General features: G+C 54.5%; 2 protein-coding genes across 8 annotated transcripts; one reads left to right on the top strand and one right to left on the bottom strand.

The window, feature by feature from the left end:
- Nucleotides 1-61: 61 nt before the first annotated feature.
- MSI1 (musashi RNA binding protein 1) lies at nt 62-25,389 on the bottom strand. 7 transcript variants are annotated; one of them, XM_025267502.3, is made up of 15 exons: nt 25,203-25,385; nt 24,994-25,034; nt 24,344-24,425; nt 24,161-24,245; nt 21,224-21,265; nt 19,361-19,453; nt 15,708-15,756; nt 14,468-14,550; nt 13,788-13,905; nt 10,634-10,714; nt 9,405-9,461; nt 4,350-4,418; nt 3,350-3,504; nt 2,826-2,889; nt 62-1,889 (listed from the first exon to the last, which is right to left on the bottom strand). In XM_025267502.3, exons 1-14 carry the CDS (start codon nt 25,259-25,261, stop codon nt 2,848-2,850), a joined length of 1,056 nt encoding a protein of 351 aa, XP_025123287.1. In that variant the 5' UTR covers nt 25,262-25,385; the 3' UTR covers nt 62-1,889; nt 2,826-2,847. The 7 variants fall into 7 exon arrangements, with proteins under 7 accessions (XP_025123287.1, XP_025123286.1, XP_025123289.1 ...); XM_025267501.3 differs by having other exon boundaries at nt 3,350-3,537; nt 25,203-25,383; XM_025267504.3 differs by lacking the exon at nt 9,405-9,461 and having other exon boundaries at nt 25,203-25,387.
- LOC102395815 (translation initiation factor IF-2-like) lies at nt 25,293-27,248 on the top strand. The gene is made up of 2 exons (XM_025267102.2): nt 25,293-25,701; nt 26,457-27,248. The coding sequence occupies exons 1-2, from the start codon at nt 25,333-25,335 to the stop codon at nt 26,610-26,612; spliced, it is 525 nt and encodes a 174-aa protein (XP_025122887.1). The 5' UTR covers nt 25,293-25,332; the 3' UTR covers nt 26,613-27,248.
- The last annotated feature ends 610 nt before the right edge of the window (nt 27,249-27,858 follow it).

Genomic DNA, 27,858 nt, shown 5'->3' with positions numbered 1-27,858 from the left:
CAGGGTATCTTTGGGGTACCAAGTTCTGAACGCACAGAGAGATACAAGACACAAGCTCAGGCCCGTTTTCAAATAATTTATTAGGAATTCAAAACTGAAAATAAAACCTGGAAAAAGAAGTTACAGATGTGGAGAGAAGAGACACCGGAGGGTGGTAACTTGCTGGCTTCAAAACACCGTGTAACATCTTTTTTAAAAAATTTCCCAAACAAATCAGAAAACGGAATTCCAAGGCCCTGAGCCCATGGGTGGGCCCAGTGGGGTGGGGGGATCACAGGAAGGGGAGGAGAGGAAAGCTAAGTCTCTCATGACTCAGCTCAAGTGTGTAGAAAATTAAAAATAAAAACCAATAAAATGCAGCTTCTCTTTTATTAGGAAACATTAAAAAAAAAAAAAAAAACACGAACAGCCGCGCATCTCAGTAACAAAGATTATTGCTTTGTGTTCTCAGGGCTAATAGGTTAAGCACCTCACACAGACAATTAACTCTCCAAAGGGGGTTTTCAGGGGAGGGGACTATGATGGGGAAGGGAGCTTAGGTTCCCAGCCCCAGACGTGGGGGAGAGGACATGGGCAGGCAGTGGGTAGGTGGGGGGCTCCACCCCGCCACACCAGCCTGGTCACTCGCTGTTCATGAAGTCATGCCCTGAGCCTCTTTTTCCTTTGAAGAGGGCCCAGGGACTCGGGGCTCTGGCCACGGGACCATCCTGGTGGGGAACTTCAGTGAGAGAATGTGGGGGTTCCCTGAGAAGCCCTTTGCTTTCCCCTGGGGTCCGCCCCTTCCCAAAGTGCCCACCCCCAATGCCCACTCATGGGGGGCTCAGGGCAGAAACCATGAAGGCCTGACCAGGTAGGGGGTGGGGGGTGGGGGGTGACCTTTGGAGAGTTAATTCCTTTCCAGCAGTGGCTCCGGGCGAGCCCTTCTCTTCCCTCGCCCCCACACTGGGTTTCTTTTTGGGGTGAACGGGCCCAAGGCCTTTGACCCCATAGGGCCTGAGAGAGCGGGGCCTGCCTTGGCCACAGTTGAGGCCTGCAAGCTTACAGTAACGGTGTCTGAGAGGGAGGTACAGAAACGTGGGGTGGGGTGAGGCAACGCCCTCGCCCCCAAGGGGTCTTAAAGACGGGTGGGGGCTTCACCTCGCAGTATTTACAGATATGATACAGGACGGGATGGTTCCAGGGGCTCGGCCTGGCCTCCTCAGCCTGTCCTCCTCTCCAGGGCTGGAGGGAGCTGGCCAGGGGCCCACACCCACACAGACATTTAGTTCTCAGCGGGTGGGGGGCACCTGGCCCCTTGCCCCCTGCGGCCTGGGGCTTCACATTCACAAACCTAGAAATAGTTTAAAAAACGGTTTCTTTAAAAAACAGAACAAAACAAAACAAAAAGGAAAGAGAAAAGGAAGGAAAAATCAGAATAAAAAAACCAGGGTTGTGGCTGTGGCCTGTAGCAGGCCCCCTCCGCCCTCACTCTAGCTATGCACAAATACAAAAGCCTTCTGGGTGGGGGGGTCCTATGGGGGCGCGGCGGGGAGAGGGGCGCAGACCCGACGTCGTGGGGCGCAGAGAGGAGAACAGGGCGGGGTGGGGGAGAGACGGTGGACAGGGGGAGGGGGCAACCGGCTAATCCAAAATAAATAAAAGCAGGTAGGACAGGGGAGGTGGGGGAAAGGGCTGGGGGTGGAAGAGGGGGAGATTAGTAGGGGAGCCAGACATGGATGTCCGGGGGTGAGGTGGGGGGGCAGCAGGGCAGGGGCCGGGGGGCCCAGGGAGTAGGGGGCAGGCAGTAGCGGTCCGAGTCGCTGCGGGGGAGGGGGCGGCGGCTGCGGCTGAGGTGTCCCCGCCCCCTCGCTGGCTCACTCGTGGTCCTCAGTCAGCTGCAGGCCAGGGCGCTGGAACACAGCAGCGGGTTAGGGGGTCCTGCCCCACGCCTCTCTGCAACTCGCAGAACCCACGTCTCCTTGTGCCTAAGGCCTCTTTCCCTAATCCCTTCCTAAACAAGCTTTGTGCATATATTTCCCAACTCCTGCTCCCTGTCTGGAACCCTCTTTCCCTAGATTTCTGGATGGCTGGATTTGTTCCAATGTCACCTTCTCAGGGACTGCGCTCTGAACCCCTGAAGCAGGTAGACCTCTCAAGTGCAATTTAGAATGATCTCAATTGCTCACTTGTTTTTTTGTCTGTAGAGAGAGGCGAGCCTTCTTGGTCTTCTACCACCCCCCTCCTGAAACAAATGCTCAATGAATAGTTGTTGGAACGCACAAATGGACAAAGGAAGTGTCGCTGGGACACAGAGCGCCCCACTATACACAGCATGATGGCTGTGTGTCTTCCCCTCCCCCTCGCTCTCTGTATATGTAGATATGTGGACAGTATCCTGTTTCGCCTGTTGGATATCCCAGTGCATGCATGCAGTCTATTTAACCACTCTCCTGTTGATGGGCATTTCAGTTACAAAAATAAATGCCTAGAAGTAGAATTGCTGTGTTATGGGCATGAAATGCTTAGTCCAGATAAACCCTGCCCTTTGAAAAACCTGAGCCGATTTGCACAGGTTCCTCTCCTCCCTCATCACAGCGGAGCCCCAACAGTCTTAAAAAAAAATCTTTGCCTGAGAAGCAGCACGTGCTGCCTTATGGTGGCTATCATTTACATCCTTTATGGAGCAGTTTGAGTAGCTTCTCCGGGTCTTTGACCATTGTAGGGATAAAGGTCTGTCTCTCCACTGGGGCTGTGGGTTCCATGAAAGTCTATGTTCCAGACTGCGTGGCTCAGCGCTAGCCTCCCAGGTGCCACCCACACCCCAAAGCCCCAGCCCACCTCCTCACCTCCTGCCACCTGTTTCCTGCTTCAGTGGTACCCATTGGTGAAAGCTGTGGCAATCAAGGGGCCCTGGAAAGAAAAGGATTTGACTCCTAGATTCCTGGGGGTGGCAGAGAAAGCCCAAGGGCTCCTCCTCTCTTCCGCAGGAGCCTCAGATAAGGCACAGACCTTCTCTAGCCCTGCCCGTATCACCCCTACTTTCTGCTAGGGTAGATTATCCAGGGTAGGGCCTGAGAATCTGCAGATTACCAGCACCCTGGTTAAAAGCAGGGCACCCCTGAGATAGAATCTAGCCTCCACACAGGCAGAGATGCTGAGCCTCATTTGCACAGTATTCCCAGAGCCCACCCAATGCCTGGCATACAGAGTGTGATCATTAAATGCCCACTGAACAAGTGAATGATAACTCTCACTGATCCCGGGTCTCCCATCCATTATCTCTTGCCTCTCTTCTCCCCCTCCCCCGAAAGACAGACAAGGCCTCTCCTTTCTTCAACTTCTGGGGCCTCCAGGTCTGGGGGCCACTCACCCCAAGACTGTGGCCGAAGCCAGTGCTGGGGGCGGGGCTGGCAGCGCTGATGTAACTGCTGACCCCCGAGTCCTGATTGGCTGCTCCGTAGAGCTCGGCCATGGGGCCAGGGCTGGTGGTCCCCAGGAAGCCCCCTGTGCGGCTGGGAGTCGAACCTGGAGGGGGAGCCATCGTCCAGGGGTGAGAGCCTGGCAACCCAGAAAGAAGACGGTGATAGCCCCGGCGCCTACTGTAATCCCGCAGCAACACCCCCCAACCCATCCCACCCCCTCCCCCAACCTTGACCCTTCCCCGGACCTTGACCCCTCCCCCAACCTTGACCCCTCCCCCTCGGTCTCATCCCCACATCCAGCAGAGTGTTGTGGGACCACTGCCTGGAGATTGCCCAGAGTCCGTCCACCCCCACCAGCCTCAGCCCAGGGCCCCCCTTATCTCTGGTGCCATGGCTCAGCGGCCTCCTTACTGACTGCCCCTCCCTTGTGGAGCCCTTCTCACCTGTCCCCACCCTGCAGCTGCCTGTGCTGTCTAAAATGATCATCACTCTGCTATTTAAAATGTTTGGTGTTTCCCTAGAATCTGGTTCCTTGTCTCCACTCCTCACTCCTCCACTCCACCCATGCTAACTGGCCTCCAAGCCTTGGCACCTGCTCATCCCTCTGCTGGGAATACCTTTCCTCCTCTTTGCCTTCAGATCGGAAGTTAAGAGGGGCAACCTCCTGGCAGCCCTTCCTGAGAGGCCCCTGACACCTGACTTCCCCCACTGGGGCTGTAGCATGGGATCGCCTTTTTAACACTTGCCGCCCCACCAGCCTGCAAGCTCTGGAGGGCAGAGACCACACCTGTCTCCTTCCTGGCAGGCCTGCCAGGTGCTCAGTTCATAGTCCTTGAGTGAATGAATAAGTGAGTCCCTCTGAAAAGGGGTGGCCGTGGCCACCTCCCCTCCCCTCTAGACTTCTCTGTCCCCCATCCCCCTCGCCCCCTGCACCCCAGATGGCCTCACCTGTCCCTCGAACCACGGCTGCTGCTGCTGCTGCCGCTGCCATGGGTCCATAAGCGGTGAGGGGAATGGCTGGAAGGAAAGGTGTGGGCACTTCAGTGCGATGGCTGAGGGGCAGCGGGGGTGCAGGCAGAGCCTCTCTGGCCATACCCCACCTCAGAGGGTTCAAGCACAGCCCCGGGGTCAGGCAGAAAAGAGCTCCCTTGGAGAAAGGGAGGAGAGAGAATGGCCTCCCAGGGATCGGCTGGGCCTCAGCTTCAACCTGGACTTGAGGGACACATGTGCACAACCCAAATGTCATGGGGGGGCAGGGGGTGCACAAGCGGGGTGAGATGGGGGCGGGGCACCCCCTGAGCTGCCCTGAATGCTACCCACTGCTGCCATCGCCAGGGAGGGCCCTTGGCCGAACCAGGGGGCTACTCGGCCCAGGGCTATCGAGAGATACACCCCTCTTTCCAGTCCATGTCAACTGGAGCCAGTGACTGACTGACACAGGCACCAAAAGCCGGGCCTGTCGCTCCAAGGACCAACGGACCAAGAAGTGCATTCTCGCCTTCCCCGCACCCTCACTCCCCCCACCAAAAGATCAGGCTGAAGCTCCGACAACCCCATTTCGCTCTTTTTGCTCCCTGGCTGGCTCCCTTCGTGTCCCTCCTCCTGGCTCAGCACCCCTGACCATCACCCAGGAAGAAATGACCACTCCCTTCCCCAGGTCTCCTCATCCCCTTTTCTCTGACCCTCTCTTCAAACACAGGGATCTGGCTATTCCCTAGTTTGATGTCTACCCCACCCCCCCACCTGTACAGCGCCTAACACCCTGCCTTGTACACAGCAGGTGTTTAAGGAATAGCAGTGATCAAGACCATCCACAAGGAAAAGAAATGCAAAAAGGCAAAATAGTTGTCTGAGGAAGCCTTATAAATAAATAGCTGAGAAAAGAAGAGAAGCAAAAGGCAAAGGAGAATAGGAAAGATACAACCATTTGAATGCAGAGTCCCAAAGAATAGCTAGGAGAGATAAGAAAACCTTACTCAGTGATCAGTGCAAAGAAATAGAGGAAACAATAGAATGAGAAAGACTAGAGATCTCTTCAAGAAAGTTAGAGATACCAAGGGAACATTCCATGCAAAGATGGGCACAATAAAGGACAGAAATGGTATGGACCTAACAGAAGCAGAAGATATTAAGAGGTGGCAAGAATACACAGGATATATACAAAAAAGATCTTCATTTATGCACTCTGTGAGAGAGGGAGAGGGTGGGAAGATCTGGGAGAATGGCATTGAAACATGTAAAATATCATGTATGAAACGAGTTGCCAGTCCAGGTTCGATGCACGATACTGGATGCTTGGGGCTGGTGCACTGGGACGACCCAGACGGATGGAATGGGGAGGGAGGAGGGAGGAGGGTTCAGGATGGGGAACACATGTATACCTGTGGTGGATTCATTTTGATATTTGGCAAAACTAATACAATTATGTAAAGTTTAAAAATAAAATAAAATTAAAAAAAAAAATCTTCATGACCCAGATAACCACAATGGTGTGATGACTCACCTAGAGCCAGACATCCTGGAATGCGAAGTGAAGGCCTTAGGAAGCATCATTATGAACAAAACTAGTGGAGGTGATGGAATTCCAGTGGAGCTATTTCAAATCCTAAAAGATGATGCTGTGAAAGTGCTGCACTCAATATGCCAGCAAATTTGGAAAACTCAGCAGTGGCCACAGAAAGGTCAGTTTTCATTCCAATCCCAAAGAAAGGCAATGCCATGGAATGTTCACACTACCACACAACTGCACTCATCTCACATGCTAGCAAAGTAATGCTCAAAATTCTCCCCCTGCCAGGCTTCAACAGTACATGAACCATGAACTTCCAGACGTTCAAGCTGGATTTGGAAAAGGCAGAGGAACCAGAGGTCAAATTGCCAACATCCGCTGGATCATCGAAAAAGCTAGAGAGTTCCAGAAAAACATCTACTTCTGCTTTATTGACTACATCAAAGCTTTTGACTGTGTGGATCACAACAAACTGAAAAATTCTTCGAGAGATGGGAATACCAGACCACCTTACCTGCCTCCTGAGAAATCTGTTTGCAGGTCAAGAAGCAACAGTTAGAACTGGACATGGAACAACAGACTGGTTCCAAATCGGGAAAGGAGTATGTCAAGGCTGTATATTGTCACCCTGCTTATTTAACTTATATGCAGAGTACATCATGCCAATGCCGGGCTGGATCCAAGCACAAGCTGGAATCAAGATTTCCTGGAGAAATATCAATAACATCAGATACGCAGATGACACCACCCTTAGGGAAGAAAGTGAAGAACTAAAAAGCCTCTTGATGAAAGTGAAAGAAGAGAGTGAAAAAGTTGGCTTAAAACTCAACATTAAGAAAACTTAGATCATGGCATCTGGTCCCATCACTTCATGGCAAATAGATGGGGAAACAATGGAATCAGTGAGAGAATTTTTCGGGGGCTCCAAAATCACTGCAGATGGTGACTGCAGCCATGAAATTAAAAGACACTTGTTCCTTGGAAGAAAAGCTATGACCAACCTAGACAGCATATTAAAAAGCAGAGACGTTACTTTGCCAGCAAAGTTCCATCTAGTCAAAGCTATGGTTTTTCCAGTAGTCATGTATGGATGTGAGAGTTAGGCTATAGAAAAAGCTGAGCGCCAAAGAATTGATGCTTTTGAACTGTGTTGTTGGAGAAGACTCTTGAGAGTCCCTTGGACTGCAAGATCAAACCAGTCAATCCTAAAGGAAATCAGTCCTGAATATTCACTGGAAGAACTGATGCTGAAACTAAAACTCCAATACTTTGGCCACCTGATGGGAAGAACTGACTCATTTGAAAAGACCCTGATGCTGGGAAAGATTGAAGGCGGGAGAAGAAGGGGACGACAGAGGATGAGATGGTTGGATGGCATCACCGACTCAATGGACATGAGTTTTAGTAAGTTCCTAGAGTTGGTGATGGACAGGGAATCCTGGTGTACTGCAGTCCATGGGGTCCCAAAGAGTTGGACACGACTGGATGACTGAACTGAACTGAACTAGGAGGAATATAACTAGGAGGGATCCGTGCTTTAATGATGGGTTGTCATGAGCCTGGAGCTGCCTCCCGCTGGGGGTGAGCACCCCCTACTGCTTGGCTCTGCCACTGCAACCCTGAAAGGCCACACTCCCATCCAGAGCCAGCATCTCCCATTCAAAGATGCACCCCTGGGGGCTGTTTTAGTAACCTAGCCTTGAACTGGAACTGGAAGTGGGGTGAGGGACTCTGGAAAAAAAATCCTCGTGAAAATTCTTGGGTAGGTTGTTGGACCAGAAGATGAAAATCTAGGACAGCATGCCTGCACAGTTGGGAGACGATTTGCCTAAGATCTTTAGAGTGCTGGCACCTTCTCAAGACATAACCTCCTTTGAGAAGCCTTCCCTAACTACCCCTACTAAGGCAGCCCCTCGTCCTGACCCGAGCACCTTAGCACATTTCCTTGTTTTATTTTCCTTGTGGAACCTCTCACCCGGTGCAAGTATCTTGATTTACTTGTTTATTCCTGTCTGCCTCCACTAGACTGTCAACTCCAGGAGGGCAGGGAGTTTGTCTGTCTCACTCCCTGCTGAATCCCCACCACCTAGAACAGCATTTGGCACAACAAATATTGATTAAATGCACAAGGAAATACTGTCGTCTCTTGAAGGTGAGGGAAAAGTTCAGATACCAGACCTCCAAGAACTGCTCAGCCTCGAACCCACTGCCTCCCCAGGCCAAAATGTCTGCAGAGGGGCTACTCCTTCCCTCAGTTCTTTAAGGGCAGGGCTTGGCCCTGAGGTCTGGTTTGGGGCCCATTTAGGCATTTCCTGAAAGCAAAACCAGCATGCTCTCATCACAACAGTAAAGCATTACTCATTTGTATAATAAGTATTTATCTCTTTCTCTAGAGCACAAGTTCTGCAGATGAGAACCTGGCTATCTGGTTCCTTCTTTGCCTCCAGGTCTTGGCTGTCTGTCTCACACAGTAGGCCCTCAACACGAGTTCCGAGATGAGTAGGAAAGACCCCCATCTGCCCCCCAACTCACTCTGCTCAGGGAAGATCCTCTATCACCCCCACCGCCAGGACTCCCTCCCCTTCCTTCACCCCAGGTGCCTCTTTCCCCTCCCCCATTTTGGGGGCCCCCTGGGCACCCCTTGGAAGGAAGGTCTCATCTAAAGCAGGGTCCACGCTTGTGTCTTCCACACGTGGCTAGGTTGGGGGAAGGAGTCTGGGGGTGGGGTGAGGGGAGAAGCAGGTTGAACAGAGAAACCCGTTGCAGCTCACCTCATCTGCATCCGCCCCTTGCCCCTTGCCTTGGGCCTCCACCCCGGCCCCAGCTCCAGAGCTGAGCTGACAGGCCCAGGTGAAAACTCCACCTGGAGAAATGGCCCAGGATGGCCGCACACATCGCCTTACTTGCCCACGAGTTGCAAACGGGCTGGGTTCGGCCCTCAAACAGGTTTCGTTTGGTCCTCAGGGAACTTAAAAATTTGAAATTCGAAGCTAATATTTGAAAATAACTGAAAAATTCACTTGAAAGTGAAAGCCGCGTTTCTGGCTTCTCTTGGAAAAATGGGATCTGAACATACTGGGTTTCTAAGTTGCGTCCTGGCATAGGCAGAGCGGAGCCACGCCCACCGCCGGAGCCACGCCCTCCACCGTGTAGGACGTCCCCACCCCGCCCACTCCGCTCTGAGTTTGAGACCCTGGCTGGTTCACCTCTGGATCCCAGCGCCTACACGGTGCCTGGCATACGGGAGGCGCTAGATAAATATTTATCAAATGGATGAATGAGTGATTTCGCCTCCATCTGCTGGCCTTGGCCCTGTGCCCTACCCTTAAGGACCATGTAGCTACGCAGACTGGCCAGTGCCCGAGGCTGCTGCACCGCCGGAGGACTGGAGGGCAGGAGAACAGGGTCCCCCTAGCTTTCCCGGGGTCGGTCCCTGGGTCATTCTCTTTCTCCCCCATGTGGCCTGTGAGGTGTACGAAATCCGAGCGACTGACCTGTAAGCTCGGGGAGGACTGGGGCGCTCGGGAGAGGGGTCCGCTCTACACGGAATTCTAAAATGAAACGTAAAACAGCTTAGGAAGGTGCGTGGCCCAGGGAGGACGAAGGCACCCACGGGACACTTGATAGGGGGACAGGCCATGCACAGGACCCGAGAGCTGGGGATTGGGAGAGTATGGTTGCCAGCAGGCCAGGGTGGGGAAGGAGACAAAGACACAGAGAGGCGAGACCGACAAGGAAGGAACAAGTGGGCAGAGTTGCCACCTACACCCCGGGCACTGGGAGATGGTGGAGCTTCTGTCCCTGGTGTTTTTCTTAAAAGGTCTGAAGGCACTAAAACATCTCCCAGAATCCATCTTTTTGTTCTATTTTGGGGGCAGGCAAGCAATGACCCTAGAGCAGCTCTGCCACCTTCTAGATGAGTCATCTTTGCAGTCACTTTTCCCCTCTGAGCCCGTTTCCTCACCTAGAAAATCAGGCTCATCCCGCCTCCCCCGGAGATCACTGTCAGGACTAGTCAGCATCATGGGCACAGAGGAGTCATAGTTGGACAGCCCAAGGTGCAAGGGCTTAAGGGACCCTCCAGAGAAATAAGACCAAAAAACAAACAAACAAGAGCCTTGCAAAAATATGATATTTGATATTAAAAAAAAACATTGAATAGTCATCATGGGAAAGGCTCAGAACTTTGTTGGGCTTCTTGCCACGTATGGGAAGGGCTAGTGTTGTTTTTATTTTGAATTGCAAATGAGGGTGGTGATCATCGTGGTTTTAAATTGCTTTTCAGCATTCAGGGTCTCAAAAGGTCTCATCTGCCTTGGAAGGAGCTCACTGTAGCACATGGTCATTATAGGTGACTCCATAAGGACACAGCCAACGCTGGCCCTCAGGGGGGACTCCCCACCACAAGCCTGATGCCCTTTTGGTGGAAGTGGCAACCCTGGAGGCGGGTAGGGAGGAAAGGCAAGAGACAGGCAGAGGTCATCCTGGGAGGGAGGGGTGTCATGCAGGGCCACACAGGGAGCCCCACCCCCAGCTTCTCGGGAGGGGAAGGGGGGCTGGGTGGGGAGAGGCGCTCCTTCCTCAGACATGCCCTTCCTTCCTAACTTCCAGCAGCCAGACCTCCCCCCAGCCATGCACCACCCCCTGAACACTGCCCTGAGGAGTCAGACTGCCCGGGAACCGGGGACATGCTGACAGCAGAGGGACACTGGGCAGGACTTACCGGGGAACTGGTAGGTGTAGCCGGGGGCGAGGCCTGTATAACTCCGGCTGGCATAGGTCGTGGCTTGGAAACCAGGGTAACCTGATAAGGCAAGGGGACCAGTGTCAGATGCTTTATCTACAGCACTGTGGGGGAGGATGTATCACGAATTCCCCTCCCCACTTTGTATCATGAATAATCACATTTACCACATACATACCATCTGCATGCCAAGCCCTATACAAAGCCCACTGAACACTTGGCTCTCTCCTTAACCCTCATAAGAATCCCAAGTGGCACAGTTACGAGCCTCATTTTATAGGTAGAGAAACTGAGGCTCAGTGAGGTGACACTAGCTAAGAATAATCCAAACCCTTATCAAGGTTCTTCGTGCTCTGGCTCCTGCCTCTATCCTCTCCTCATCTACACCCTGCCCCTCCCCTCCCTCTCTCTGCTATGGCCACACTGGCCTCCATGCTGTTTTTCAAATTCACAAGCTCCTTCCCACCCCAGGGCCTTTGCACATGATAATTCCTCTGCCTGGAACACTCTTCCTCAGGTTTTCACATGACTATGTCCTTCTCATTGTGCAAGAGGCAGCTCAAATGTCACCTCCTCAGAGAAGTGATCCCACAAAAGACCTCTCTCTCATCAGTTACAACAGTATTTATCATGTGACTCTCCCTGGTTTTTCCTTTCAATATTTATCATGTCACCCTGGTTTTTTCCTTTCATAGCACCGATGACCAGTATCTGAACTTATCCCAGGATTTCTTCAAGAGCTGATTTTCTGTCTTCCCCATCTTTTATTTCTGTCTCTCCATCACCAGCACAGTGCCTACTAGTTAGTATGCATATAATAGATATTTGCAGCTTTGAAAGAAAGATCACATAGTGAGTAATAATGGTATAACTGGGATTCAAAATCAGATCTGACTGGCTCCAAGTCTCTTAACCATGATTCTCTATTGGTTAGAGGTGTTCTTTTCTCTCCCCCACCCTCACTTTTTTTTTTGGGGGGGGGCTTCAACAAGCACATGTGGGATCTTAGTTCCCCAACCAGAGATCAAACCCATACCCACTGCAGGGGAAGCACTGAGTTTTAACCACTGCACTGCCAGTGAAGACCCCTCCCCCACTTCTTAAAAGGGGTAAAACCAGCTAATAAATTGTTTTGAAAAGAAAATTTTCTCAAAGTTCCAAAGGACGCTAAAGAAACAGAACAACTAAATTCAAAAACTGATTCTGGTGGATCTTGTTCTGGAGGACAGAAATAGCTATAAAGAACAGTACTGGATCAACTGATAAAATCAGAAAATAGTAGATTAGATTAAAATATTCTATCAATATAAATATATGAAGTTGATAATTATAATGTTTCATGAAAGCACACCCCTAATCTTAGGAAATACACACTGAAGTAATTTACCCTCAAATGATTTAGAGAAAAATCATAAGCGTATCATATATGTGTGTGTGTACACATATGTGTGTGTGTGTGTGTGTGTGTGTGTGTGTGTATACACACACACACATACACTTATAGAAGAAATGAGAAAAGCAAATAGGGTATGATGTTAACAATAAGTGAATCTGGGGACTTCTCTGGTGGTCCACTGGTTAAGACATCACCTTCCAAAGGGATTAAGAGTTCAATCCTTGGTTGTCCCCCAACCAAGTCTAATATCTCACATGCCTCTCAAGCAAAAAACTGAAACATTAAAAAAGAAGCAATATTGTAACAAATTCAATAAAGATTTTTAAATGATCCACATTAGAAAAAAATCTTAAAAAACAAACAAACAAACAACAGGTGAATCTGGTAAAGGGTATATGGATTTTTTGGTAATACTACTTTATTTTTCCAATTCTTCTGTAAATGTAAAGTTACTTTCAAATAAAAAGTCAAAAAACAAAAACAAAACTTCAGGAGCAGACAATGTTCCACTTGGTGGGTATGCTCCTCACCCCCTCTATCTGTGATCCCATTCCTGACTCTCTAGGCACCCCTCCCCCATCTCCAGCATAAAGACCCCCTTGTTAGTGTTCTCTTTCTGTGTATATACAGCTTGTCTCTCCAGGAAGACTGTGACCTTCCTGGGGTCCCAGCTCAGATTTTTCACCCTTGGTCAAGGGCCCCAAGCACTGCTGACTCCTGTTCATCTTCCAAGGCTCTTGGTGACCTTGACCCTCCTCCCCAGGGAGCTTCCCCAACCCCCAGGTCGATTTAGGTGCCTCCTCGGGCCTCCCACAGCCTGCAGTCAGTCTGTGGTGACACGGTCTGTTTAATCTTGTCTCTCACTTGATGGGAATTACAATGAAGGCAGGTCCTATTTCTCAGAAGCTGCTCAATAAATATTAGTCAAACAAACAAGAAGAAACAGGCTTCTCTCTACCTTCCCAAAGGCCTGTGCGTCTGTAAATGCTGTTCCATCTGCCTGACCATTTTTGCCCTCCCCTGCTCCCTGCCCTCCCATGACTTAGCTCCTACTCAACCCTCAGACTCAGCTTAAATGTCACATCTATCCTAGCGTCTCCAAGTCTTGGTCAGTTTCACTATGACCATGCTCCCTATACTTCTCCATCCGAAACCTATTATGTTTTTGTTGTTAGTCACTAAGTTGCGTCCGACTCTTTTGCGACCCCATGGCTCCTCTGTCCAGGGATTTTCCAAGCAAGTATACTGGAGTGGGTTGCCATTTCCTTCTCCAGGGAATCTTCCTGACTCAAGGATGGAACCCGTGTCTCCTGGCATTGGCAGGTAGATTCTTCCCCACTGAGCCACCAGGGACTTATTTGTTTTTTCTGCCAGACCATAAAGCTCCAAGGAAAGTCACCGCTGTAATTCTTGGCACAGGGCCTGGCATTTATAGTTGCTCAATAACTACTTACTGGATGGATGAGTGGACAAACAAATTGAACAGTGGGATGGACAGAAAGACCAATTAATGAGCAACTGGACCATTTTTTCGGTCACCACCAGAGGGCAGCACCCCACAACCAAATCGCCCACCTTGGTTAGGACTGCCAGAGATCCTTGGTTCACACACCCTGGGCACTGTCTTCCCAGACAGGAGGGCAGACCACAGAGGAAAGGCAACACCCACACAGCTCCTGGTAGCCCCAGGTGCAGTTCTGGGCAGGAAGAAGACACAGGTGCAGGCCTAGCACATACCCAGCATGCCGATGCCCAGCATGAAGGCGTCCATCCCGTAGGGCATGACTCGAGACCTCCCCCGGGCCGAGCCCGTCGGTGACATCACCTCTTTTGGCTGAGCTTTCTTACATTCCACCTGCAATGAGATCTGGCAGTCAGTCCCTCCTATAGACCCAGGGTCGTGGACCCTCCTATTCCCTGGCAGGCCTCTTGTTCATTTCATAGTTACTATTTTTGGTGTGATCGCAATGTGCTAGAGATGGGTTGAGCATGCAGTGGTTCATCAAATGCTTACACCGGCCCTGAAATGGATGGAGGTACTACTGACACTCTCGTTTTACAGACGAGGGAACTGAGGCTCAGAGAGGGGAAGTCATCTGCCCAATGACTAGACTAGGAAGTGGTGGAATAAGGATTTCAGTCCAAGTCCCTCTGAGCCCACCAGCTGTGCTTTCTAACTGCCATGTTCCTGTCCACACTTTCAGGGTGGTGAAAAAACTGGCTCTGGCCCACGGACTGTGAGGCCTCTCTGCCTGCCTCCAGAACCTCCAAGCATTCCCTGATTGACTCAGGCTAGAGACCCAGTCTCCCTCTGCACATCATGCACAACGTTCCCAACCAGGGATTGAACCTGTGCCCCTTGCAGTGGGAGCACAGAGTCTTAACCACTGCACTGCTAGGGAAGTCCACCTGCTCACCATTTTGTTGTTGATTTCGTGGAAGTGGATTTCACACACTTTCTCCACGATGTCCTCACTCTCAAACGTGACAAAGCCGAACCCTGGAGGGCAAAGGCAAGGTCAGAACCGGGCTCCTGGTCAAAACCCAGCCCCAAGTCATACCAAGAGCACCACTCCCTTCTTACAGGCAAGTGTCTAAGAATTAATGAGAGGCTTCGCCCGCACCCTGGCAACCTCTTAATTACATGATGAGACAGGATTTCAGTTCCCAAATCATAGACGTGAAAACCAAGGCTCAGTGAAGTGACTGGCCCAAGATCACATAGCAAATTAGAAAGAGGCAGGGCTGTGAGACATATCACATTCAACATGCCTTTTCTCTTCCTCAGATGCTTTCCAGAGAAAGAAATAGAAATACTTGTAAAATACACACACAAATACTTTTAAAAACGTACATGAACATGGACAAGTATATTTTTGTATACAGATACAAACACATACATACACACCCCTAGGTACCCATACATCACAGAGACACTCTAACTAGTGCTCACAAAGGCATAAAGGCCCCTGTGTGCATATGAGTTACCCTGACATGCTAGGTCTACACAACTGTTCATATCAAATACCCTCACATGCATAGATACAAACACATACACACACACACACCAGCACATACCCCATTCCCCAAACAGGCTAAAAGGCCCAAAGCTCTGAAGGCACTGGAGAAACAACCGTGCCTCCTCCTGGGTGTGCCCCAGGGGCTGGAATGGTATTTCTCAGAAGGCAAGGCCCTTGGGAAAAAAACAAGCAGGCAATGCGCACCCGGTGGCCCAGATGCTCACAGATCCAGGGGCAAGGGGGCTGGGCTCGGCCCAGGGGTGGGGCAAGGGGGCCAGTGGCAGGAGCAGACTGTAGAGTCAGCCTGACCCTGGGGTGGCCGGGCCCCAGCTCTGGTTACCAGGGACAAGGTAAGCCCAGCAGACACCGGCTGGGGCGGGGGCGGAGGGCTCAGTTGCAGGGGGAGGAGAGGTCCACTCCTCCGTTCCTCTCCTCTCGGGTGTCTGCAATTCGGCAAGTTTCTAGCACAGGAAACGGCGGGACAAAAGCCTTCTGTAAGGCCAGGCCCGGGAGAGGATGCAGATCCTCGGGGATAGGATGTCAGGAGGCGAGATGAAAGGGCAGCTGTGACCTGCAGCCCCCTGGCTGACCACAGGCCCCCCAGCCCGGCCTAGGAAGGGGGAGGGGCCGCACTCACCTCGGTGCCGGTTGGTGGTTTTGTCAAACATCAGCATGGCATCATCCACCTAAAACAGAGCTCCCGTGGAGGACCCACCAGACCCAGGGGTCTCCACCGCAACCCAGGAGCGAGGGCTCCGACACCCACTCCCTTCTTGCCCGGTCCAGGCTTTATCTTCAACCTGCTTCCTGGGTGGGGGACAGCATTCCATCTGCAACCCCAACTGGCTGCCACAGCACCCCTGTTCAACCACCAGATTCTCGTGTAAATATTAAGCACCTGCTACATGCCTGGCACTTTGCCCCACCATCTTCTCCTTGCATGGTAAGAGCCTCATTCTGTCGATGAGGAAATGGGCTCAGAGAGGTAAAGTCACCTGTCCAGGGTCACACAGCACATCCCAGATCAAGCCTGGGAGGAGTAGGAGGAGGCAGACAGTGGGTGTTAGAGGAGAAAAATAGAGGAGTAAGACAGGAGATGGGGAAGTGAAAGCCTCTTTCCCACTTGCAAAAGGCCAGGAGGCCAGCAGCTACTCCAGTCAGACCCAACTCCCCTCTCCTCCTACAGATCTTTTCCTTTAATTGAGGTTTCCTTTTTGCTAGAGGCTGTAATTAAAGCAAGTAGAGTTCAGTGCTTGGGCTGCTGGCCTCCCACTGACTGGGGGAGGGGAGAAGGGTGGAGGAAGGGGGAGGTTCTGCATTATCCCCCATCCCTTGGACCCCAAGTCTTCTCTTCCTGCTACTCCCTCAAGGCATCCTCTTGGATGCACGGACAGCCACAGGCCTTCTCTTCCCTTCCGCAGTCCCAGCTTCCCTCTACATCTGCTGCTTCCTCCTTGCCCTCTTAATTCTTCAGCCAATGTCAGCTGTCTCACGGGGTTAAGCTAAGGTCGGATTCATCCTGGGTGGAAATCAAGGGCTGCCTCTGACACTGCCTCTCCCCATTCCACCTCCCACTCCAACTGCTGACCCTCCCCCAAATGGTCAGACACCCAAGGGATCAGGAAAACTTCCTGAGGCCTTGGGGCACAGCCTCTTCCCCACTCGCCTTTGCTCTCTTTCCAGGCTGTCATCCGCCTCATTGAAGTGGAAAGGGCAGCCCCTGAGCTGGGTGGTCCTACAGCTCTTAGGCACCAAGCAGCAATTGGGCCCCTGACTTTCCCCAAGGAGAACCAGGATCCCCTCACACCAGTAAGTCAGGAGGCAGCCGGGTCCCTGGAGAATCTCAGGAGAAAATGACATCTCTCTGCCCAAAGAGGCGCCTGACCTAGGGCCGCACAGCTCGGTGTCACCCTTGCTCCTATCCTTATGGACCCATTCTGAGTCCCAAATCAGCTCAGCCAACCAAACTAGATGGACACTTTATGTTTAGCACAGAGAAAAGAGAAACCCGGAAAGGGGGGGCTTGTGATAAAAGCATAGGCTTTGAGTAGGACCGGCTGGAGCTGGAAAGTAACCTTGGCCAGCAGCTTTAGGTCTCTATGATTCAAGTTCGTTATCTGTCAAATGGGGCGTTAGCTGTGTCTTATAGGGAGGTGTTAAAGGAGATCTGCATGCAACACTCCTAACTCACAGCACCCGGGATAGAATAAGTGCTTAATAAATAGCAGCTGTTATTATTATTATTATTACCTTTATTAGAGAGGGGCTTGCCCAGAGTCACATGGGGCAGACTGGCGAAGCTAGAGAGTAAACGACTGGACACCACTGGCTTTGAAGGCTCCATGAAGGCAGTGCCAGGTCAGTCATGACCACCCTATCCATCACGGGACTTGTGCTCCCTGATTATTTTTTGAACAAATGAATAGATGAACCCAGCCACACCCTCCTTCCCTATCCCGCTGCTGAGTTCCTGATTCAGCCCAAATCCACCGCCCTTCCTCCAACCAACCCCTCTCGCTCCACCAGCCCTGGCCACCCCCCACCCTTCAACCTAGGCCTTGGCTGGACAGACCCGGAGTGGGCAAGCGGGGGTTGAGGCCAGGGCATAGAGCAAGGAAAAGTGGTTGGGGGTCCAGGGGACCCCCCACTGGCGTCCCCTCCTGGGGCCAGCAGAGGGGAGGGAGGCTCCCAGCCCAGTGTCCTTAATAGGCTTTGGTCTCCATGGGAACCCGGGGGCAGGGGGGCTCGGGCGGGGGGGGGGGGGGGGGGGGGGAGGCGGCCGAGGCCTGCTGACCAGTGGGAGCCGCCAAGTTCGGCGGCCGCTAAGCCTGAGTGGCAGCCATGGCGGCTGACCATTGTTCCCCCCTCGGCGGCGGCCCCTCGATCCGGGCGGGGGGCCCCCCGCCGCGGGGCCCTTGGCATTCCCGGCTGTCCCCCTCGCTCCCTGGCAGCCTATTCTCCAGCTCCCCCTGGCCTCCCCGGGCCGGTTTCACATGCCAACGCCGATTTAGGCCCGAACAAAAGACGCGGCCGCTGACGGCTTCTCCTGGGGCCCGGTTGCCATGGCAACGCCGGCCCCGGGGGCAGGCGGCCTCCAATCACAGCTGCTGGATCAGATTAGTGCGAGCTCTAATGCTCGGCGCTCAGACACAAAGACACCCCACCGGAGCCCGAGCGGGGCCTGCTGCTTCCCAGGAGCGCCCTTCCCTCTGGGGCCCAGGCCGCCCGACCTGCCCTGGATCCGGTACCCGGGTCCCTGCGGAGGCGCCTTGAGCCTAGGCCTCTGGCCCTGGCATCGCCAGCATACGCTGGCCAGGGGACCTCCCACCCGCTCCCCTTCCACCCTAGAGGCAGGGGGCTGGAAACCCACCCAGTCACCAGCTCACGTCCCATTCCCAAGCCACGGTTCTCCTGTGCCCTGCGCCTAATATAGGGAACCGAAAGGGCCTTGATGAGAAGGTGAGACCCAGCCGGCAGCCTGTTTCACGTCTGAAAAACCCAGGGACCCCAGCACTCAGCACAGAAATCTCTACTTCACCCTGAGGCTTAAGTAAAACTTGGTCCCCTCCTAGCCATCTCTCCATGGCACCTTGATGGTCACACGCTCCCCTTTCTGGGGAAGGCCGGACACACTATTGTCTGATGTCACTACATTGCTTCTGCATGAACTAAATGGCCCAGAAATTTAAGTTCCAAGCACCGCAGAGCTGAGAACCAGTTTTCTGGGACTAATCAGGAATTTGGGGTGGTCTCTGCAGCCCTTCCCCAATAAGCTAAGAGATCTGTACCACCACCCCCACCACCGCAGCTCCTACCTGCACAAGCAGGGTTCTGAGTACAACTGGGAGTCATATTTATTGCCTCGTTATCATCCTTAGCAGGAAGGAGTGGGGGAAGGTACAACCACCCTGTGGACTGGACAGGTGCAGACTCCCAGGAGGCCAAGGGGGTGACTGGATTGAACTGGCTTCGGGAGCACAGCCTCCCTCAGGAGAAGGAAGATAAGCAGGAGAAGGGCGACAACAGGGATAGCTACTGTGTGGCTTCCCTCCCTGGGGACGCGTCCACAGTCTGAAGCCCACAGACAGGCCAGGAGCCTGAACGCTGGGTTTGGCCCAGCCTCACCCACAAAAGGACCCAGCCCCCTTTGCGACTCTTGCAGGAATTGGAATGACCTGGCTGGACTTCATGCTTGCTACCGACCAAAATTCCACAGGGCTTTCATACCCTGTGCCCGGCCCCCTCCCCCCTGCCCTGACCCCCAGCCAGCACTCCCTAGTTAGGACCCACCTTCCCGAACTGCTCAAAATACTGCTTCACATCCTCCACTGTGGTGTTTACTGATAGGCCCCCAACAAAGATCTTCTTCGTTCGAGTCACCATCTGTTCGGGGAGGGAATGAGAAAGTGGGCATCTGAGTCCTGTGGCCTACCGCCACCAGCGGGGGCTCCAGCCCTCCTGCCGGGGTGCCAGCTGACTAGCTCTCTGTGGCCCCAGCTACTCAGAAGACTCCCCCCACCACCACCCCAAGCTCCCCCCTTGGACTCCCACCTCTGGGCCTATCGCAGGCAGCTGTACACCCCGCACCCTGGCTCGCTCCCTGGGGTCTGTGTCAGGAAGCGGGTGGCTGGCTCAGTGACCCAGACCTACAGCCGTACCTCGAAGACCCCACCAGCCACTCCTAGAAGAGGCCAAGGCCCATCCCAGGGTCCCCCTGAACTTAACACCGACATTTTCCTCATCAACCTCTTCCCAACCCAACCTCTGGCAGCCCCGTGGCCCCAGCCCTGTTTTAGGAAGAACACATGGTCCTAATTACCCCAGGAGCGCATGGCTAATCCACGGCAATTCCCAGCCCCATCCTAGCACTAAAGCACCTTCTGTCACCAAACTGCTTAATGGAATTAACCCAATTCCGACCATGTGCTCCCTGGTGCGGCTTCCTTCCAATACCTGGTCTATAATTGCTTTCAGGCCCTCTGCTGGACCCTGGCAGGGATGCCCTTTTCCTGTCTCCCCTGCCCCTCTCCTTTCACTGTGGCTGGAGCTAGGAGCCAGGACTCAGAATCGTAAAGCTACCAATTCCCACCAACCCATTGCAAAGGGGGAAACTGAGATCTCCTGGAGAGGGACCTAGTCCCGGGACACATATCAGCTTACTCAGGGGTCCTGCTCCCAGGACTGTAGTCAGCCCACCGCCTGTCTCCTATTTTCAACTGCTTAAAAATTAAGATGTAGCTAGTTGCCCTGGGAACTGGAATACCACTGTTAGGCCCCTGTGCTGCACCAAAAGTTTTGAGTTCTGTATGGCTCCACTGCTCAGAGAGCTGTTTTTCAGGCACCCAGAAAAATCTGCCACAGCACCAGGGACAAAGAACACTTAGGAAGGCAGCCACAGTCACCCAAGTTGAAAGATAACAGGTAACAGATGCCAGGATCCCTTCCCTCTCTGCAAGCCCAATGCCCTCATCCCAGAGGTGAGGGGAGCTGGGGGGGGTGGGGCACTGGGGGTCAGAGGTAGCTCCCTGACCTATCTCTAGTTCAGCTTCAGCGGGTAAGTCTGGGCTGTATTTGAGTGCCTCCCACCCCAGAGGTGCGGGCACAGAAGTTGTGATCTCCAAAGTCACAGAATTAGAGTCCAAAGTTTGCATGCATGCATGCTGGCACTTCAGCTGTGTCCAACTCTGTGCGACCCTATGGACCGTGGCCCACCAGGCTCCTCTGTCCATGGGGATTCTCCAGGCAAGAATATTGGAGTGGATTGCCATGCCCCCCTCCAGGGGATCTTCCCGACCCAGGGATTGAACCCACATCTCTGTGTCCCATGCATTGCAGGCGGATTCTTTACCCTCTGAGCCACTAAGGAAGCCCAGAATCCAAAGTGTACTGACTTCAAATACAGGGCAATGAATCCCCTGAGGGGTTCCTCTTTTTCTCAACACACGCAGCCCCCTCTCCCTAGTCCACCCCAGAGCACAGATGGAAAAATGCATCATCTCTGCAATCCAGAGAGCAAGGACATCAAGAATCCTCCCTCCTCCCACCCCATGCCATGCCATTAGCACTCCACCCAGAAGCCTCTTCCATAGAAGAGAAAGATGGGAAAATCTCCACTGGTGGTACAAAGCTGCTCCCAGACACAGACATACCTACCTTAGGCTGTGCTCGCCGAGGAAAGGCCACCTTGGGATCAATCTGAAAGAGAAGACAGAGGTAGAGGAGCCTTGGTTATTAAACACGGCCTGAAGATTTGAGGACCACTCTCATCCCAGGACACAGAGGTGACGTAGAAGTGACGGAAACCACCATGGCCTCTGGCAGGAAGATGTAATGGTTAGAGCTGGGCTGTTGGGTTCAAATCCCACTTAACACTGCTTCCCAGCTGTGAGATCGTGCACAAATGACTTAACCTCTCTGAGCCTTAGGCTTGAGCTCACCCGCAAAATGGGCCCAATACTGACATCCACCTCAAAGGGTCCTCTGCAGATTATTTGAGGTAATACTTACAAAGCACTTGTTGTCTAGCCCTCAGCAAGAACCAGAAAAAAAGTAAGCATAGACTTATTCCTTCCGGCACCAGGTATATTGAAGCCCTTCCTGCCTGAGAGATACCTGTCCAGGTGAGGCAGGCAATCCAGATTGCGGGAGCCTTGGGAATGGAAACAATCTTTGCCTGCAAAAGGCTTTGAGATAAGAGTTCGTAAACCACAAGGGTAGACTCCATTCTGTTTTCCCAATACCACTGCCATCTAACAGTCCTTCCTGATGGTGCAAGCAAACAGTTCCCTGATAGTACAGGTCGGCTTGGGGTGAAACAGAGCACAGGCTTTGGTGACATGCAAGAGCACGGGATTTGGACTCAGAAACTTTGTACCCCTGGCCAAGTCTGTGATCTTAGCATCTTGCCTGACCCCTCTGAGCCTCAGTTCCCTCATCTGCAAAGTGGGGACAAGAGCACCCACTTTTCCCAGAGGCAGCTGCATGGAATCAAATGAGATAACGCAGGTGAAAGCGTTCCTTTGTGAACTGCCCTTCTTTGCACAAACAAAGGTGCTATTACCAGCGGGCCACCTTTGCCCTTGGCCGTGAACAACCAAAGGGGAAAAAGCAAGATGCACCTGGGTACTCCCAGGTACTATATTCATACTAACAAACATCAAAAGGCAGAGCTCGAGATACTGTGATCGACACAGGACCTCTGAGGCCCAGTCATTTCAGAGTTTCTTGCCACTCACGTGGGTGGACACCACTCAGAAGTTCACCAGCCAATCGCAGGCAACATCTGTCTTTCCCCACAGTTCCTTCCGTTCACAACTCAGCCTAGTTCTAGGCAACAGACTCTGTCTCCTCACTGCCTGAATGGCACGAGCCAGGGAACAGCCCTCCTGTTTCCCCCACTGGAATCTACCCACAGAGAAGGAACCTCCAAACTCCACACTGGGCAATGCTTCCTCTCTCCCCAAATCCCATGGGGCTCCAGGGATAATTATAGCTGCCCACCGATTTTGTATCTCAGTGGACATGTTCATCCTTCTATTTCTCCTGGAGGCCACCAGAACACACCTCTGACAGTCCGCCTGCGCAGACACTGATGGGGAGATGGTACCTAAGCCACGGCCCACAGACCCACGCACAACCAGTCGCTGACACACCCTACCTCCACTCTGACTCACAGCTGGCAACATAAAACCCAACAAGTAAATAAAAGGTGAAAGTCAGAACCCAAAATAGACTCCCCACAATAAGCCTCCCTTCCACCCCCACCCCTTTCCCAGGCTGGAGAACGCCAAATACAAAGCCCCTGTCCTTTGCAAAGTCCTGCATCTCAGAAGGATGCCTATCTCTTGCTCCTTCCTCCCCTCTCTCTTCCTCTTGTCCATCGTCCACGCCCCCGCCCCCAAGCTCCAACCCCAGTCCCAACATCTCGGCTTCCTGAGTGCCACAGAAGCCATGAGTGCATTCTGAGGACAGGGGATGGTAGGAGAACAGGCAGCTTGATGGCAGATAATCACCAAAAACAATAGGCCACTGTCTCTCCATTCCCAGCTTGGGTCACTTGGTCTGCGCCAAGAAGATCCTTTCAGGACCGGCAAAGTTGAGGCCTGGCCTCATTGGCTCATTACCGCGGGCAAGAGTGGGAGCCACTGGGCAGAGATAACAGGAGCTGGGGACAGGCGGTAGTTTAACAAATTCTTGGGCACAACCAGCTATTGTTGCAGGTAAGCAGGAGCCAGCGACTGACCCAAGCAGGGAGGCCCAGCGCTGGAGGAGAGTGGGGGAGTGTGGAGAGAGATCGCACTGTCCCTGGCAGACAGTCACCCCATCACAGAGGAGCCCTTCCTCGGTTTTCTCCTCTCCCCTCTCCCCTTGAGCCGGGGCCTGGGCCAGCGCCCCCTGCAGGGCCCAAGACACTGGGGAGCGGCGGGACAGCAGCAAAGTGTTCCCAGAGTCTGAATGCCCAGCCAGCGGCTTCTCCCCAGACCCAGCCGGCATGAGTTGTTTCCAGGCAAGCTAGGGCCCTCCTCATAAATTCCTCCACGGGCAAAGCAGGTTCACATCTTCCACACAAAGCCAGGAGCTCATTGACCAAAAGTCAGGGGAGGGAGGGAGGAAGGAGGGGGATTCAATGATGCTTTGCCATTGGTCTGGAATGGGGTAGTGGTGAGGGGGGGGAGCCAAGTACTAGTTAGAGTTCAGAGAAGCCACGGGTGGGTCACTGCAGCCCTGACTCACCCCATTTGGGCTAGGGGAGGGACCTGGCCCCACCCCAAGCTCCTCTCTGAGGCATCAAGATTAGTATGTGCAGGGAGGGGGAGACAGCTTCCCGTCCCTCCCCGGTCCTGGAGGGACTGGGGTGGGGTGGGGATGTAACATCGCTTAGCAGGCTTGGGATTTTGCAGCTCCGTCTCCCCTCAACTCGACTGACAAAGTTTCAGAGCGTGGCAGCCCTTCTACTCGGCAAACTCCCTCCTTTCTCCCGGGATCCCATCCAACTGCCCCCCCCCCCCCCAACCCCGGACAGAGTCCTGCCCCTCTCCTCCAGCGACCTCCCTCTCCCAAAAGACCCCCGAAGCCCCGAGGGCCACTCACTGTTTTGGAGTCGAGCTCGTGCCGCGACTGCGCCAGGACTTTATCCACCCCCGCCTGGTCCATGAAAGTGACGAAGCCGAAACCCCTGCGCGCCGTAGTGAGGGAGAGGCAGATGGTTACAAGGCAGAGAGTGGCGGCGGAGCGGGGCGAGCCGGGAGCCGGAGGAGGGGGTGAGGGGCTCACCTGGATCTCTTGGTCAGGGGGTCCCGCATCACCAGACACTCCTTCACCTCCCCGAACTGGCCGAAGTATTCGCGCAGCCCTTCTGTAACCACACACCCGCCTTCGGACCAGCCCGCGCCCCTGCGCCCTTCCCCCCTTCCCCCGTCCTTTGCCCCCAGTGACCCCGGCGCGGTCCGGCCGCCCCCGCGCCCGGCAGCCTGCACGTTCTCCGGCGCTTCCCCCCCACCCCCGGTCTTCACCCGGCTCCCCTGGAGCCTCCTGGCGCCCACGGGGGCCCCAGGAAACCGAGGGCCGAGCAGGGCTGGAGGGGGGACGGCTCCGGCCGGGTTCCCGCCGCTCCGGGAGCCGCCTCACAAAAGTTTGAGCCGCAGGTGCGAGCGGAGTTGGCGCTGCCGCCGGCGGGTCCCCGGGGCCCAGCCCACCCCCCACCCCCGATGCCCCCTGAACCCCTCATCTCCTCCCTTCCACCCGCTGGGCCGTGCGCGCTTGTCGATCGCCCTGCGCTCTCGGGGTCCCCAGGCGGGGCGCGAAACGGCGCAGGGGCGCCCGGGGTCAGCGGGGCGCAGGGCCGGGCTGGGGTGTCCGGTTCCGGGGCGCCGGGGGGTCCCGGGTGCCCCGCCGGGCCGGCGGGCGCTCCCGGGCTCGCTCACCCTGCGTAGTCTGCCAACTGAGTCCCCCGATGAACATCTTGCTGCGGAGGAGGAGAGACACAAAGGGCCCGCGTGAGCGCCGGGCGCCCGGGCGCAGGGGGCGCGGGCCCGGGCCCCGGGGAGGCCCGGCCCGACCCGGATCGGCCATGTTGGCGGGGCCGGGGCGGGCGCGGGCCAGCGAGGCCGGGCCGGGCCGGGCCGGGACGTACCAGGGGTCGTGCGGCGAGTCCGGGGAGGCGAGGCCGGGCTGGGGCGCGTCAGTCTCCATCGGGAGCCGCGGGCGGCGCGGGCAGCGGAGCGGCGGCGGCGGCGGCGGCGGCAGCGCTCGGCGCGGGGCAGATGAGGAGCGCGGCGAAGGGGGCCGGACGGACAGGCCATGCTGCCCCCTCCCCCGACCCCGCTCGGGCGGGCGGGCGGGGACGGCCGAGGGGAGGGCCCGCCGGGGGCCGACCTGCCGGCTCCTCCCCCCGCCGCCCTGCGAGCATAAAGCCCAGCGCTCGCCAGCCCGCCCGCCCGGGCACTCGCGGAGGCGGCGGCGCCCGGACCCCGCTCCCGCCGGGCTCCCGGGTCCCCGAGGGCGAGAGAGACCCCCTCGAAACCCGAGGCGGGCCGGGACCTGGGCGCGGCCGCACCCCCCACCCACCCCGGCACGGGGGCCGGGCCGCGGGAACGCCCTCCCGGAATGAAGCGCTTCCCGGTGCCTTCAAGGTAGCTCGGTTCCGGATCGGGGACCCCCCCCCATCCCTAATCCTCTCTTTCAGTTCCCCGGTATCTAGAATCTAAGAAATCCCCAATCTCCCTGGGTCGGGTGGGAGATAGCCCCCCAGTGCCCTCACGTTCCAACTGGTGAGGATCCCTCCATTCCCCCAGTCGGAGCGAGAATCGCCCTCCGAGCCCCCAATTTCCGCTAAACCTAATTTAGAGTTCCCCCCTCGGCTGCCCTCCGTCCACTCCCAGTGTCACATACCGCCCCACCTCCCCCAAGTCCAGTTCAGGGAACCCTGTCGGTGCATCGCGTCCCGAGCGGGGAGCCTCCATCAGCACCCCAGTAGAAACCGTGTTAGTTTCTCTCGATCCTTTCTGAGACTCCCTCTCGGGTCCCCTCACCCCCAACCCCTTCTTCCATCCACAGCCGTGGACTCTATAGTCATTTTGAGGAAACCCTCCTGCTCCGAGCTCGCGTTCTTGGTTTGCCGGTTGCCCACTGCCCCCACCTCCCCAATGTGAGGAATCGCCACCGTTTGCCTCACTCTCCGGCTAACTCTGGGCAGCCCTGCTCGAACTTCTGTCTAGATTCGGGAAAGCAGGTCCCAGAGGCTCACTGCCCAGTCCCTATGGAGGCTGGGGGAAAGGTCAGCGCCTCCAGAGGGCCCCCCACACCCCGCTTCCAGTTCGGGAGCCCGTTGGCTCAGCTGTGCACCTTCCTCTTTGAATGACCGCCCCCCCCCTTTTTTTTTTTGCAGAGTTCTAAACCCCACCCCATCTGGAAGAACCTAAGATGCCTGCCCAGTGTGTTTGAAGATACTTCTCTCGGTCCGTCTCAATTTAAAGGGCTCCCCATGGAGGCAAACGCCTTCCCGTCTTCCTTCTCCCCACATCCCCATCTTCTGGGTCTCTGAGACCCTCTAGTGCCTTTGCCCTAGGCTCTTGGGAGCCATCTCGCCCACCCCTTAAACGCCCTCCCTTAGCCCGGCTAGTCCACCCTGAATCGCGGGCAGATTCAGGCCACTCTCCCTACCCCATCTCTCCAAATCCACAGGCTCTCGTCAATTCCCTGGCAGGAACCAGTCAAGAAAGGGTCAAAGCAGGAGGCTAAGCACCCACTCCTCCCCAAATCCCCAACCCTGCTGGGGTGGTGGGTGGCGGTCTCAGCGCCACACAAGCCCCCTCTCCCCCCACCAAACTCACCTCCACTCCTTTTCTCACCCCCCCTTCAGTCCACTGTCCCTAACCCGGTGACAATCCTCGCTGACAAGCCCCTTGCTCACCTTGACCTCCACCCTCAAGTCAACCACCTTTTATTAATGTGTGCAGGAGCTCTGGGCAACGTAAACCTGACCTCTGGAAGGATGCCCATCCCCCTCCTCTCAGTATGCTTTCCCCGCCCCCGACCCCAGTCACCTCTGGTAGAAGAACGTGAGAGACTCAAGTTAATGGTTTCCTTGGGGACTTTCTGGGAACACTCAGCAGGTATATCCTGCCACCCTGTGTGCATAACACTAGAAACAAACTTGCTTTTTCCTGTTTTTATCGTCTGACTGGTTCCACAATTTCTCAGACACCCCCAGACGGGGGGTGGGGGGTGCCCCCACACATGGTATTTCTCACCATCTTAATACAAACTGGAATATCAGGTGTGTATTGGAAGAGACATGGATAGGGGTCAGCAGGGTGCATCTCCGGTGTTAGGGAACTGACCATTCCTAGGTCTAAATTTCAGGTTTCCCGTGTGTAAAATGGGGCCAAAGGGGAGAAAGAAGGAGGGAGCCCCAAGTGCCCATGAGCTTATTGATTTTGGTGCTAGAGCTGTTGGGTACTAGCTGTTGGAGGGTGGGAGATGGGTAAGGATCATTTGTGCAGAGCTGGCCAAGCCGGGTGAGAGAAGATCCATTTATTATCCTCCTTGTGCAGGACCTCAGAAGAAGAAACAAGCGTCTACTTGTTGTCACTACCTGTCACGTGTGGGGTGAATTTACAGAAGTCCCCTCCCACTGCAGGTTCATCTCAGTCTCATTGCTTCCTTCCACTTTCACAGTAGGGGCAAGGAGTCCTTTGAGGGGTAGCCTTCATAGGACAGTGTAGCTGTAAATGGATGGTCCTCATAGTAAAATGAAGATCTCAGCGGCATTAAGGAAAAAATGATCT

This window comes from Bubalus bubalis, chromosome 17, assembly GCF_019923935.1.
Source record: "Bubalus bubalis isolate 160015118507 breed Murrah chromosome 17, NDDB_SH_1, whole genome shotgun sequence".
Lineage (NCBI taxonomy): Eukaryota > Metazoa > Chordata > Mammalia > Artiodactyla > Bovidae > Bubalus > Bubalus bubalis.
The sequence above is the reverse complement of the archived record's forward strand: the minus strand, read 5'-3'. Positions and strand labels throughout refer to the sequence as shown.